Source organism: Pygoscelis adeliae, unplaced genomic scaffold (assembly GCF_000699105.1).
Source record: "Pygoscelis adeliae isolate BGI_AS28 unplaced genomic scaffold, ASM69910v1 Scaffold186, whole genome shotgun sequence".
NCBI classification, from domain to species: domain Eukaryota; kingdom Metazoa; phylum Chordata; class Aves; order Sphenisciformes; family Spheniscidae; genus Pygoscelis; species Pygoscelis adeliae.
The window spans coordinates 2,518,795-2,534,606 of NW_008825071.1; the positions used below are offsets into that span (position 1 = coordinate 2,518,795).

General features: G+C 38.6%; 1 protein-coding gene across 4 annotated transcripts in view; it reads left to right on the forward strand.

The window, feature by feature from the left end:
• Window positions 1-15,812, forward strand: part of FARS2 (phenylalanyl-tRNA synthetase 2, mitochondrial) — a 246,633-nt gene that overhangs the window by 63,179 nt on the left and 167,642 nt on the right. For all 4 annotated transcript variants that reach the window (XM_009326457.1, XM_009326460.1, XM_009326458.1 and 1 more), the window contains exon 4: window positions 2,713-2,844. In XM_009326457.1, the coding sequence (XP_009324732.1) occupies window positions 2,713-2,844 (132 nt within the window). The remainder of the gene's footprint in view (window positions 1-2,712; window positions 2,845-15,812) is intronic.

The window sequence follows — 15,812 nt, forward strand, 5'->3', positions numbered from 1 at the left end:
GATGTGACATGTGAGTTACTAACAGACGTGTACCCACTGGAAGGACTCCCGTGAACGCTGTGAGGCTGGGAAACGAGCAAGTGTCCTCTGCTAATACAAATCACCTCTTTGAACTAGGGAAATTACTGAGTTTGTATCTAGTGATCCGTCTTCAGTTAGATTCAGCATTGTGCTCTTTTAAGTGCCTCTGTGTTTTAAGACAGATAAGCATTTCTTGACCTCCTAAAATTTCTAGAAAAGGTCATTTTTGCCAGCATTTCCTAGGCTGTATGTAAAGAAATAAATTAGGCCTAACCAGGTAATTTATATAGTACTACAGAAAGCCTAATCTTCGTAATCCTTTTGAGTCTTTAGTGGTTTAATTTGCTGAGTGTGAACAATGCCCTTTATTCCTTGGAATATATTGAGCACCAAGACAATATTTTGTATCTAAATAATAAATGTACCCATTTGTTCTGTGACAGTCTATAGAAATGCAGTTAGAAGGCTTAATCTTGCCGAAGGCTGAGCACCCTCTGCTTTTCAGTAAAGTCTTCCAGAGCCAAAAGCCTGAAAGAGCACTTGAATGTAAACTACAGAGGTATTCCCAATTGTCCTGGCTACTGTATGAATAAAATTATTGTGGTATATGGGATTAACTATTAATTTAGAGAACAGAATGAAGGTGAGACTTATTTCTTCGCTGTGAATTTGTTTTATTTTATTGAGATTTCTGTTTGTTTGCTTATTTGCATTTAAAACAAATGCCTCAAGTACTAATATGCATTAAAATTCAAAATTAAAAGAGCTTTAAATTCATTTTTTTACCTTTTAAAGTTTATTTTAATTAAGAACAAAAAGCAGAGAAATCCTGTTTTCCCAGAGCTTCATTTTGAAGTAATCAGAGGATTAAAAATAAACCGTTATCCGAATGTTACTGAACACGAAACTACTTGAATATTCAGTGCGATTCTTGCTGCAGTTGCAAATTTTGCTAGCTAAATGATGATATTTTATATGTGCATGGCTTTACAGTGAATGCAGAGTTGTACAGCCCTAGAACTATAAATGCATTTGTACCAAGATCGGGAAATTAAAAACAATGTTTTCCACACACCATACTGTTGTATACACATGACTTTTTTTCATCTGTGTAATTTTTTTATTGTTATGCAAACAAAAAAACAGTAGAGTGATTGCTGTAAGTCACAGTACAGTTATGAATGGTATAATTTCTAATGCTTCCAGTTTTCTGAATTCTGTGTATACAATTATCAAAATACATTCTTATCATTCTTATAACTTCCTGAGGTTGATTTTTAAGAGAGAAAAGAAAATCTAGAAGTACCAATGTGTTTGTTTTGAAACGTGCCCCTCCCTTTGAAAGTTCATAGCATCAAGAAAAGTTCCCCGTAACTATTAGGTATTTTATGTTTTGGCTATGTACATATGCTTTTGTTGTTAACTTACTGTTTCAGTTTCTGTAGCCACATTTAATGTTTCAGAAGTAATCAAAGAAAATCTAATCCTTGAGGCTACACAAAATGTTTTAATTTGAAAAACTCTCAATATAATGAAATTGTGCAATTTCATGTTTTAAGTTCCTTTTATGAAACAAAACCAAAAAAGCCCGAAAATTAAACCCAGGGTTGTTACGTTACCATCACCCAAACAACCTTTGCTGCGCCCTATATTTTCAAAACTGTACCTGCCTGGTTGTTAATGATCCTAACGCTGATTAGCATTTGGCTTAACCGAAGGGAAAGGTGGGCTTGGGGTTAAGGTATTAGCCCACAGAATTGGCAGTTCGATTCTCTTTTGAGTTTTTACAGTTCATGTTTCCGAGACTACTTTTTCCTGACACCTAATGGCTAGAAAAAATTCTTTAGCGAAAGAAAGCTTGTGTAAATGATTACAAGAACTAAAACTCATCAAATACAATGAGGGCCTTGACAACACCTCTGCTTTCGGCAGCACTGTAGACCTTGCCCTCTTCTGGCTCCGTGGCTCTTCGGTGCCTGGGGTTTCCTCGCTCTGCGCAGTGGTACTTCAGAGGTGCTGAGCTGGGGAGGAGGGGGAGTTACCCAGTGGCGCCTTTCTCTTACACTTCACATCCGCACAAAGTTAAACTATCGTCTCCTGGGTCCAGAGTACTCTGTGAGTGTTGGTATATAGCATACTTTAATAATGTACAACTCTGTGTGTGTATATATATTTTTGTGTGTATTAATATCTATTTTTAACTTTCATATTTAAACATATACAGAAAGAATAGCTTTGTATTTTAAATAGGTTCTGATGAAAAAAAATTACTTGCCTAGCTGATCCATAAAACTCTAAGTAAAAAGACTTAGCTTTCCCTGTGATGAGGAGTAGTTAGTCATTTCTTGGTGCAAAGAATAACAAAATTACTAACTTTCCCATGATCTTGGCTCATTTTTGTTTGATGCCAGGTGGTTGCTAGAGTTTGACAAATGATTGATTTGGTTTCAAAGGGTGCTTGAATCGCACAAAGCGTTTTTTGTATTAGAAAAGACATGGTCATTTTTTTCCACAAGTTTTAAGATTTACCACCTTGCACAAGTGTTGTAAATTAGTTTGTTTGCTATTTATTTTCTCTGGATTGCTGTAATTGGTGTCATTAGTTGAAGGGCAATTTTTACAGATGGTTGGAGGGATGGCCTTTTAAGCATACACCCGTCATACTTATTTATTTTTTAAACACTGCTACAGGACTGCAAGTCAGATGGGTAGACTGCTACTTCCCATTTACTCACCCTTCCTTTGAGATGGAGATCCACTTCCAAGGAGAATGGATGGAGGTCCTGGGCTGCGGGGTCATGGAGCAACAGCTAGTTAACTCAGGTACTGAAACTCCTTTGCTTCATTGACATCTCTATTAGCAAACACTTCTAGCGCAATCAGCTTCACAGTCTGAAATGCTCCCTTCTCCCCTGGTGAGTGGAGACATCTCTGTTCGTGGCAGCCGCCACAAATAGTCCTCAGGTGGAATGCAGCCTTGCATGCTGTGATTTGAGTGTAGCAATTGAGTGAGCGATCTGGAGCTTGCAAATGGAAAGCTTGCCTTTTATTTCGTGCAGTAAGGAGACAGGCCGATGTCAGCTCTAAAAAAGAAGCTGACGAATTAGGGTGTGCATTTTTTTTTTCTCTTCCAATAGATGTCAAGTGCATTCATAGTTAGGATTTAACAGTATGGTAAGTAAATAGCATCCCCTAATATTTGGAATATCAGAGTGCTCCTGTATTTCTAAAGTATAGAAAGAGGAATGTGATACCTTTCATATTGTTATTTGGTTGCTGGGTAAATGGTAGGTTGCTTTTTGGTTTTGTTTTGTTTCTTTTCTCCTCAGGTCGGTTATTTATAAGGTTGTAAACTGCATTGAGAGTGACATCCTTTATTTTAATTGAATTTATTACAGAGCAATGTCACCTGAGAGTTTTGCTTTCTAAAACTGACACATAAGTACAAAAGAAGGAGACGAGAAATTGTTTTTTTTTCCTGATTATTTTTATATAAAGAACTTTACATGCTTGTTTTTTCATTAGCTGAGAATAGGCAATTCTTTGTAGGCACAGGGCAGACTGCATGTGCTCAGACCTCTGTCGTTCAGTGTCTTCCAGTACTATTTATTAGGTATGGGAGCCTTTTGGAATATGGTCCGTTTAATTCTCACAAGTGTGCGTTCAGATAGCCAAGTTATACTCAGTTGATTTTTTTTTTTTTTGCAGTTGGTTTCCTAAGCTATTGTTGTATTTTCACGTGCTTGAAATTCTTTCTGTTGAAGTCCAAGTATCATAACTATGAATGGCTCAGGTTTGGCCCCAGTTACTTGGCACTCCTTGTTTTCCTCAAAGTTTGCACGTATTTTAGTGTGATCATTTTCTTTTTAAAAAGATAAATCCTCTTCCAGAGTTTCTTCCCAATGGGTTAATGGTTTATGCTAACATTCTTTCTCATGTTACTATGTTCATGGTGTGGTAAATATAATACAGCTTCTGATCAGCCTCCAAAGTGAAAGACTACTGTGTAATATTATTTCCATCAGATGTAACACTAATGGCCAGCCTTTCTTCTTGAAAAGCTTTTATGTTGCTCAATTCTTATGTTTAGGTTCCTTCAATGTGTGTGAAGAGCTAAACTGTGGCCTCAAAACAATTACTGTATGCGTGTGTGTGTGTGTGTGAATGAATGTGCATGAAACACCAATGGTTTCTGCAGCAGTCAAAGTTTTCAATTGACTCTGCCTCAGCTCTTTTTCATCTTCCTGAATTATGGTCTTCAAAATTGCATCCCTTCTGCACCAAAACTCTCCTAACTATTCATTGTAATTCTAATCTTGCAAGAACTCGTGAATTTAGTAACTCAAGTCTAGCTTTTGAATGACTTGTAGACTTGTATTATTAAAACAAACGAATGAATGAACGAGAGATTCACTTTATTAACAAGATATTTGTAGAGGGTGCAATCTCAGTTATGGAAGTGCCAATCACTTTTCACTTCATTTAGAGAGAATTGCACTTTATGTAGCCACAGTTTTGGTTTTCTGCTCCCTCCAGTAGCTCTGCAAAAACACTTGGCTACAAACGCTGAGTCTAATGTATGTCAGTGTGATTTTTATTGAAGCATTGGAGTCTGTTTACCACAAGCAAGGAAAAAGTTTGGCTAATAATTATGTTGGCTAACGATTAGCTTATTTGGTTTAAAGTAACAATGAAGACAAGGTAGTTCACATTTTCAGTCAGGTAAAGAGTTAAACACCAGTCTTCCCTGCCTACCCATACATTTTTTTTTTTTGTGTGTGTGTGTTATGGCAGCAAGCTGGTTTTGCCCAAAATTGAATATCTGCAAGTCCAGAAAGGAGATTCTCAGTGGAGAAGGATGAAGGTGAAAATTTTCTTTCCTAGCTCCTTCATCTTTTTTTTTTTTTTTTCTGCTAGCAGAACTCAAGTGCCTTCCAAAGCCATGCCACATTTGAACAGCAGTAGTTTTTTAATAGTTTCCTTTTTTTACCTGTAGAATATCCTTAATGCCTCCAGTATCCATGATCAATGGATATTACTTATTACTCTGGTCCCATGCCCCTAAATTTCTTTGAAACACCAAAGTTTCAGTTTGAAAGCCTTCCATTTTAAACCAGTGCAGATCAGTAAGGAATAGGATCTTCATCAAACTTGGGATGAAAGCCTGTGACTTCTCAATAGCTCTGTCCTTGTGCCTTTTGTTCCGAACACTGCCTGTTCATCTTTATAGGAGGCAGTGTTATTTTCAGTCAGTGGAGATTTCCAGGCAAAAGAAACTGAGCTGAACTACTCAGAAAAACACTAGGCTGTAGTTTTTGGTTTTGGGTTGGTTTGGTTTTTTGGTTTTTGGGTTTTTTTTTAAATCCCCACCATTTGTTCACTGATAATGAAATTCCTTAACTATAGATAAGTATCCTATTGCCCAACATGAAAGCATCTAACCTCAGAGCACTGACTCACACCACAGACCTACGCCCTCTGAGGGAGTAAGCACTGGTGCCTAAACCTAGATGCTATGTCTCTCTTCTTTGTCAGATGTCTACAATAGGCACTGCAAAATTCCCATTCCTGTCTCCGTCTCTTCAAGGGCTCTACCAGAAAACAACTCAGTAAGAGTGAATGAAAAAGAGACATTTTACTCTTTTTTTTTTGGCTGGCTAAGTTGGTGCTGAGAAATATTTCACTCTTGGTGTGCCAGTTCACCAGGCAAATGTGGAAAGATCTTTTCATGGTGTACTGCACAGCTTGCTGATTAAAAACTGGAGAAGAAACCAATGAGTTTGTGGAAATTGTGTTTTTTTGATATATATAGTCTATAACATTTCTAATATCTTGCAGTTTAGGATTTTTGTTTTATGGGTATCTTTGCTTGATATTGACTATTAAAATACGTATTTTTGAAATGTAATGTTAGCTGGCAAGCATTGCTTTTCCTTCCGTTAGACAATATTTTCCTAAGGGAAAGCAAAAGAGCTTTTACCTTCAAAATCCTCAAGTCCTTTTGTTTTGTGTGTTATTGGTTGAACATGAAAGTCTGGTTTGTGAGGCAATTGGAAACAGTGACTCAAAGCAGAAGTTGGATGTGCCTGGTTATCTATGGTGGTTATAAACTAAACAATCAGGATGCTTCAGCACAGATTTTTTTTTTTTTCTTTTCATTTTGTTGAAAAAAAATCTATTCATGTATGATTATATATATGAAACACAACAAAAATGGCGAAGAACTGAAGAAGCCTTGTGGAGGGATGAAAAGACAAGGTCCATGCCACAAAGGGGCCAGGACATTACCCCTAAGTAGCTGTTTCTTTATGTTGGCAGAAGTTTCTATTGGACGGGCAGGTTGTATGATGATGACTCCCTGCCCAAAATAACCTCACTATAGTTCCTTGGAGGTTAACCTCCTCATGCAGCAAATTTTGATGGTATTGACAGATCATATTAAGATTTTTTTAGTCTTGAGTGAAGAATTCTATTGTAGCTTTAATGCCTCATGCAATCAGCGTTTAATTTGTTAAGTTGTTATTTTTCTGAAAGACAATATCCTATTGAATTTTTCTGATGCCTTCTTATGTTCTGGAAGGAGCCTTCCTTTGATTTCAACCACTTTTAAATAGAACGTGATACAGATACTTAGTACGTGTAAATAGAAATGCATTGGTTATAGGGAAAAATTGTCAAATATGTTCAAATGTATTGATAGTACTTTTCATTATCTGCTTTCTTACTCTGCTCTTTTTTTCCTTTTGAGGTGTGTGAAGCGTCTCTCTGGCCTTCTCTTTTTTCTTTTTTTTTTCCCTGCATTCTTCTTAAACCAGATTTCTAGTTTCTGACATAGATCTCCACAACACAGGTGTGATAAAGAACCTGGATATGAGAGGCAACAGAACAAAACAGCACTTCTTGTTGCAATTCATTGCTTTATCGTGTGTGGACTTCCATAGTGCTTTATCTCACCCTTGAGATTTCACATTCTTAAAACGTTAAACCAGATCAGGATTTGCCCAGGGAGGGACAGCCAGGCTCATTCTCAGTCATTCATTGGGTAGCGGGGATGATCCGGTCTTCTGAACCATTCAGATTTTCTGTGTTAACAGCAAGCAAGGTTTCCGTTGCTTGGTGTGTGGATAAGCAAATAAGATTTGATAAAGACTGTACATACCATTTCCATTAAAGCCAATCCAGCTTTTGAGTATTTTTTAAGAGTTGTTTGCATTCAGGAAAGTCTCCTACTACTAACAAAATGGAGAATGTTTTTCTAACAGTGGTAGGTGCTATTTTTAAAAGAAAAACATATACCCTATGACAGTGGTTTTATATAATTGCTGAAAAAATATGCACTACTGCAAAGATGCACTGAATTGTAAGGAAAGATGTTATATATTCCCCTAAGGCTGATGGTGCTAAACTAGAGCAATTATTCGGTATTATGTGAACATAGAAGATCACTGTTATAATCAATGTTCAATAAGAAGTATAGAATCTAACTTACTGTACTGTTTAACTTTCCATTTTTTTGTGCTTTATTTTTCATCTTAAACTGTACCTGAATATATAACTTTAATAGGAATGTTATGTATGAATTTTGATATAAAGTTAAGTTATTCTGGTTAACACTGGGAAAAAATGTGGAAACTTTACAGTATAGTAGCAAGTACTCTCAGTTTTAGGTCCATGATGAGAATACAAGGAAATTTTATGGTTCAGTAGAACTAGTATCAGTTAACAGCATGTAAGGTATTTATTTCTGTGCTTCAAGAGTTTGTTATCCAAGATTTGCAAAGCTGGAGTTCATTGGTAGGTGCCGAAGTTCCCAGATCTGTATGGAGTTATATGATTCAAACCTTTGAATACAGGACGTTGCTTACTCAGAGGCTGCGATCACATGTTGTTGCTTAGTACCTGTGAAATTGGAAGCATTTAGGGTGTGATCCTTTGCTGATTGAAATCGATGGCAATGTTCTCAGTGCTCAATGTTGCAGAATATGTTAGCTGAGAACGGGAGCAAGAAAATTGAACTAGTTTACCCCAAAACCAAGAGACTATAAACCCCAATCATTTAAAAACAAAAACCCCAAACAATGGGGCAATACAATCCCCCCCAAAAAAAACCAAAAAACGAAACACCCAAACCCACAAACAAAACAAAAAAACCCTATGAAAGAATTCCATGATTTTTTGGTAAAACTTCTCATCATGTTTTTGAACTCCTGAGGTATGCAAGAAAATAACCTAAGGGTGGCACAACAGATCAAACCAAAGTCCTGGACATCCCTATATCATGATGGCATCCCAAGCGGGTGCCTAAAGATGAGTAGAACAGGCATAGTTGTGCTGATCCTTCCCTGGTACGCTCCTGCAGCTGTCTGTTTCCTGAGCTAAAAATGGTACGTTTGTTTTCAGTAGTCACTGTGGAATTTTCTTCCATTCATTTGTTGAAGTGTTTTTTGAGTCCCAGTAGACCTTTACTATCTGCAGTGTCTTGTAGCAAGAAATTGCGTAACTTAACTTGCATGAGGAATCACTTCCTTTTTGTTTTGACCAACAAGTTAGAGTTAAAGCTCCTCTCTTATGCGAGAAGAGACAAGGAGTAGCTGTTTCTTTTTCTTTGTTTAAGCCACTCAGGATTTGTTCAGTTTTCAGTTGTAACTCTCGTCACTGATTTCTTTCCAGGCCAAAGGGTCCTGGTCACACAGTCGCTCCCTGTGTGGGAGCTGATCCGTATGTTCTGATAGTCATGATCACTCCTGCCTGCATCTTCTCCAGGTTTCTGCTGTAGGAGATCAGTGTGTAATGTTCAAGCTGTGGGCATATGGTGATTTTGTACACTGGCATAAAGACTTCGCCTTCTCTTCTCCTTTTCTGATAATTCTTATTATTCATTTTGCTGTGTTGACCTTTAATGAGCCTTGAGTTGAAAAATGAAGGGAGGTTTTGGTACGATGACTGCCAGAGATGATTGCTTTTGATCACTGGCTGGTGGTTTGAAACATCCTGACACACACCCATTCAGCTCTGGGTGGGAGCTCAGGTTGAGGTCTCATTTCCTAAGATTCTGAATCATGAAGGCAGCTGTATTTAGGCTACCAATGAGAGGAGTTGGTAAGACTTTCCTGCTGTACGTAGATTTTTCTACCTTCCACGTCAGAAAGCAATGTTGATATTTACAGTTTTAAGAAATCCATTTTATTAATTTTCTTAATTTATTTTTGCTTATCAGCTTGAATGTAGTTGGGAATGGTGTAGGGGTTTGGAAGAGGAAATGTCAGCTTTCCAGCATGAATAGTAGGAGATTGTAAAGGTGTTAGCAAGGAAATGAGCAGGCACTAGCCTTTCAGTAAGGCTGAACCCCAGTTCAGGGGTTTTTCAGCCTGGAGAAGAGAAGACTCCAGGGACACCTTATTGCAGCCTTTCAATACTTAAAGGGGGCTTATAAGAAAGATGGGGACACACTTTTTAGTACGGCCTGTTGCAATAGGACAAGGAGTAATGATTTTAAACTAAAAGAGGGTAGATTCAAACTAGATAAAAGGAAGAAATTTTTTACGCTGAGGGTGGTGAAGCACTGGCACAAGTTGCCCAGAGAGGTGGTGGATGCCCCATCCCTGGAAACATTCAAGGTCAGGTTGGACGGGGCTCTGAGCAACCTGATGTAGTTGAAGATGTCCCTGCCCACGGCAGGGGGGTTGGACTAGATGACCTTTAAAGGTCCCTTCCAACCCAAACTGTTCTATGATTCTAAGGCTATGGAGGGAACTTTTTGTCAATGGTTTGGATACAGTTATAGTTTTAAAAGTTGCTAGGCATTGGTCTTCCAGTTGTGTGTGATATCCTGAATTAACTCATAGCAAAGGTAGTTTTCCTAGTACTGTATTTCTTGTTAATTTTCTGCATACTTCTAATGAAGAAAAAATTGCTAACCTTGGCTAAACATCTTCATGAATACTGTTGAACATGATGAAGGGAGTTTGGTGTAACTTCTGTGTATCGTTGCTTTTGTTTTAAAAGGTGGAAGCTTATTTGTCTTGAGTGTACTACTTGGTAAAACCTGATTCTTGAAGTGTAAGGCTTTCCCATTTGGAAGCCCTTTTACAGATCAGTTGCAGGACTTCTTTCCAAAATTTAAATAGTACTTGGCCCAGGGCTGCCACCTTCAGCCAAATACAAGTCTTAACACATAGAACTAGTTTGGCTTCAATGCTGCAGTAAATAAATATTTCTTTACTCATTTACTGAAGATCATCAAAATTGCTGCCTGAGGGGAAGTAACAATTTTAAGTTCTTAATGTGTCCATTCTTTTTTGTTTTGTTTTTGGCAATATCAGTTTGGACAGTTCTCCATGGGCAGCAGATTAGTAGTTAACAGAAAAATTATGTCAATGTTACCTTGCAGACACAGGACTTATTTATTTATTTTTTATTTATGAATATGTTCTTAAATCAAATTTTAGTTATGGGTGAGCTACGTTCATATATCAAGCAGCAGGGGGTGTTTTGGGGAAGGGGAAATTTAATATCTTCGTCTAGCAGGTTTTTTTCCTGTTCAGCTCTTGCCTGGTAAATTACATTAAAATGTTGGAGCAGATGGTGCATATGGCTCAAATAGTATGCAGACCCATGTTCTGTCTATGCCAACAGCTCTCTGCGGGGGCCTTCAAATAGTTAACACTATATGTGTCTATATGGATATAGTGTATAAGGGTAAATATAATGCATTTGAAATACATTCCTGCAACTCTTCAAGGTGAAATTAAAGTTACAGAGGTATTGATGTCTTGAGCACCTGGGGCCTCCCAAGAACACGAGGTAAAACTGTTGGATGGGCTGGTTCTTCCCACACAATCCAAAGTGATTCAAGTCTGCTGTGTAAGCTTCACAGCTCCCCATCATAAACCTCTCAGGGGTTAAAATTTATTCTTTTTAGGTCACTGTCTGTCTCCTATGTGACCACATCACTGCAGTACCCCAGCCTGTCCCGTGCTTATTCTCCTGAGACCATTACGAGATAGCAAAGTGCCATCATTCCTCTTTTATGGGCTGGAACTAAAGTGCACAGGCTGACACACATGCACATGCACACTGCAGACGAAGACTTTAGCTGACTTAGTTAAAGTTAGCTTTCCTACAGTCCTTATATACGCAATAGAGACAGAAGGTCTTCCAGTGTGTTTTGAATGTATGGAGCTTGTTCTCTGGATCAGTCTGCTCGGCAGCCTCTTTCTATGACAGGCTGCAGGGGGAGCCTGGTCTCCTTATTTAGGCAGGTACCTGAAGGTAGACTGAATATCCCAAAGAGACAATGTCTCAGAATAATTAAATTAATGGGAAATTAGGAAGCATCTGAGTTTGACTTCCCAAGGGTCTCAGAAGTTGCCTGTGGAAGAAACTGGCGTTGAATACAAGCTTTATATCTCAGTTCCTGAAATTTTGCTTTGGCCAGTCAAACATGGAGCTGGTGTGGAGTTGTAGGCTTTTAGAGAAAGGTGTGATTGAATTTTTGTCTGTATTCTGCAGCATTTCATATAGACCCACAAATGTATGTACATAGCACATCCAGAGAAGTGTGTACCTAAGACAATGCTGACCAGTTTAAAAGGGAATAAGTAATAGGGCAGAGGACCTGATTTTGCCTAAAAATCTGTGGTGATCTAGCCTGTCTGTACAAGGAGAGGAGCTGTGATTGTAGTCACCTCGGTGGCTACCAGCAAAACAGTTAAGCACGTGCTTGACTTTTAACCTTTGAATAGTTCATATAAAGGCCCAGACCTGTAAGTTGGGGGGGGGGCAATTAGCTATCCTTAGTTGACTGCCACATCTCTTGGCTGAAAAGGAATTGCCCATAGCCAGCGACAGCAGAAATATCAGCTGCTTTCTCAGCATCTTCAGACTAACAGTTAGTGCTATCCTCCTTCGCAATCGCAAACCAAGTGGTGGTTTGCTAGGCATCCCAGTCCAGCAAAGGGAACATATACAGCATTGCTACATATTTACACTTGAGCTGGGCCGTAGCTTGTGCTTTTAAGTTTTTGCAGGATTAGATCTGGACTCTCAGGACTTTGCAGGTCCAAGTTTCTTAAGAGCATATATTTTTAAATTAGGATGACTCTTACATAGAAAAGCTATTTCTTCTATCTCCTTACATCCCACTCAAAGAAGAAACTGGAGAGAGTTTACTTCCTGCTTTTGGATGAAGATTGTCTTTTGGGTTTGATTTTGTTTTGGTTTCTTTTGAACTGACTGGAAGTAAGTCTTGGTCTTGCCTTGATAAGTAAACCAAAACACAGAAGAGAGTTGCACAGAGGTGATGCTCCAGTCAATCAAAGGGCACATTGTTTTGTTTGTTGTTTCTCTTGTTCTGTTACCTGTGGCTATACCATGAGGTCTGGTGTGTGTATTGTGTTATAAAGTTATACCTTTCCTCCGCCCTTCCCTTTTCCTTGTCAAGATAATTTGCCTGTTTTCTCCTACTTAATTTACAGCTCTATCTTTAAAACTGGTTTTTCATCCAGAAGGAACCCATAAAACTTTTGAAATGTTGCTTTCTCTGATTTTATTGCCTTTGACAGATTCATTATGTATGTTAGAGTTGGTGTTCTTCAACAGAATTAATAGAAGCTTACTCCCAATCTGTATGTGTTTGCGTAGAATGAACAAATACAGTATTCCGTTTTATGACAATTCTATTATACCTATTTCTGGGAAATGTGTTAGTTATTTACAGGGGTATTTTGTGGGAGAATAAGTATAGGATTGAATCTTGAAGTAAGTAGTTATTACAGAACTTGGATGGCCATTTGAGTTTGTGGCTCCATATGATTTTGCCAGCTGAATGTTGGAGTAGTACTGTCAATGGATTTAGAGGATAATTTCCCTTTCATGGCGCAAGACTACATTTTTAGTTGGAATTTATGTTCCTTATCTTCACAATTTAGGAAACTACTTCGTCTTCATGCCTCATTTTCTCCTGCACAAAAATGTCTGTGAAAGAGGGTTAACTCAGTCTAACACTAACCTTGAAGCCAGCGAGAGTGGTTATTTGACTGACTGGTGCATGGTATGTCTTTCCATCCAGCGAATGAAAGCTTCTCCCTACTATACATGAGGCTGATTTTAGTCCATCTGGAATCTAAAAAAGAAAAAAAAAAAGTGGGAGGATGCGCAGTTGCATCTTCCAAAGTTTCTATTGCCTTTGAAGCAGTTTGCCCATGTGTATGTATTGCCTCTCCTTCCCTTTAGTTTTTTTTAATCAAAAGTAAATTAAAGGTTTAGTAATTCACTATGATTTGTCTCTTGGGATCCAGCAGGAGGACTAGAGCACCACACACAAGAGAAGACTAAATAATGATGGATGTAGTTTATTAAGCAGTTACCAAGTAAAAGAAAGTGCTACTCTCAAAAACTTTGAAGAGCAACAATTTACAGCACAGAGAAGGTGTTTCTCTTGGCTTTATTTATGCAAACAAAAATACAGCTAAATAATACTATTGAATTACTATACTGTTATGTGATGAATGCTGAATGTTTTTAATCAGCCAGGAGTTGGTCCAATGAGACTAATATAATTCGTCATCAGGCTAGGATACCCTGCGGGTTTTTTTGTTGCGTTGCAGTATTCATTTTTGCAGTTCCCAGGACATTTTTCAGGACTGCCCAGCTGAGGGTAGAGAAGAGATTTTACAGGCATGTCTCTAACTGTTCCTGACTCTGCTACACAAAGCTCAGCTGAGATAGTTTCAGTTCAGCTGATACTAGATCAAGCATTTTGGGAAGTATTTCTCTTTACTAGACCGCAAATACAAACTTGATTTCTCCTTTCTGGAGGGGAGGTTTTGGTTAGGATGTGTCTATTGTGCATCATTTCTTGTCTTTCAGATTTCTAGTTGATGAGAGGAATTGGGTGAACACAGGTCTCCTGCATGACTGCTGGAGGCTGAACACACGCCTCTCCCCCTCTCTGCTCTGCTATTGTACTACGAAAATAACAAACCAGTGGTACTGTATGGGTGGTCAGCCTTCCCAACTCCGTACCATTTATCAGAGTCTCCAGTTAAGTCGTGAGGCAAATGTCTTAAGAGGGCGACGAGTGGGGAAGGGAAACCTGAGTGTGTCGCATAGTTGGGAGAGAGCAGTGGCTTTCCAGTGATGATGGCCCGGTTGTGGCAGCAGTCCAGGCTGAGCCAGCGGCACCAGCCTCTCATGGCTCATTTTGGCTGGAGGCTGAGAAGATCGGATTACCCAGCCGTCTGTGTGCCAGTGCATACTGATCCACTGCTGACCAGGCAGGCGAGCCTTGGCTGGGGACCTTTTGTTTGAACTGCGTGTAAGCAAACACAGAACAGCTCAAGAGCCAGAGTTTGGCCACCGCTTCTCTGTCATTACTGCCTGCCAACAGAATAACCTTTCATGTTATTATAAACTCTAGCTTTGTAAAAGTGTATAAGTCGGCTCCGCTGGTGCTGTTTTTGCTTGTATTACAAAGAATAACTTAGCCTCAGTTTTGCTTGGGCTTCATCTTCAGATACCCAGATTTGCTTTCCTGTTCAGCATTCATAAACAGGCAGTGTCTACGAGCAGCAGAGGAGATAAAACCTACAACACGTAAATAAAAAGGTGTTCAGAACGAGGTGATTATGCTGTGAAGGATAATCATGTTTCCAGAAGGAAGGAAAGAGTCTAGAACAGGTTTGGCATCTCTATGCTGCTGGAAGGCATCCGCAGCACAGCTGCAGAGAGGAGACAACCCGTTCCAGGCAGCGTACCAGCCAGTTTTGAGCAGGATCTGCTGCTGCACCTGAAATGAATCAGGGAAAAATGCCAGCCTTTATTAACACTTTTTCCTCATGTAAATAACAGTGACAGATTACTAATAGATATTAAAGCAATGTCTCCTTTTTCCTGAGCAGAATGGATGCCATAAATTATGTAGTCTGATGATTATGCGGTGAGCATCAATAATAAGTTTGATCCTAAATATTCTGGCAGAGTTCCAGGAAACTTTTGTACATAACAACAAATGGAATTTAAGAGGTAACCGCGGAAGTCATCTCATACCTCATATTTTCTTTTTGGCCAAATGGAGAGTGGAGGGGAGGAAAGGGCTTGTTGGTTTCCTTGCTTTTGAGGGCATTTGGATTATTTAAAAACTTCAGCTGAATATTTGAAAATCTTGGCAAGTTCTGTATTCTCTGAGTCAAAATGTTGGCTTTATCAAGAAAAAAGAAGAAAAAAAAAAAATCCCAGCAAAAAGCCCATAAGCTGGTTCCTACAGTTTTAGAGCTCTTCAGCTCCTCACCCTGCAAAGAGCAATAACTTTTATCTCCTCTTTATCTTAAAATTGTGAGAAGACAGGAAAAAATAAGAATATTTCTTCCAGCCCTGAAGTTTGAGTCACTCATTCAAAAGTACCAGTCGTCTTTATGCTAATGACAGGGATTGTCACTGACATTGTAATTCAGAGCTTTTTCTTTTTTAAAAAAATAAAGTGGATTTACTGAGTTTTCTTTTAGAACAGTGCTTGACACAAAATAGCAGTGGGGATTATAATAGAAGTAAAGTTTGTAGGATCCATTTAAATAAGGCAAGTAACTCCAGTTAGGACTTAATCTTTGAGTGTATGGGTTGAAAAGTATTTAGCTAATGAATTATTCCAAAATAAGAAGTACAGTGAGGGGAATCCTTTTCTCATATTAGTTTAAACTTGCTTAGCACGTTTAACAAAAGTAACAGTCAAAGGTGAACTCCTGACTTGGAGTCCTTTTTTCATCTTAGAGAAATATATTAATACAATACTACTG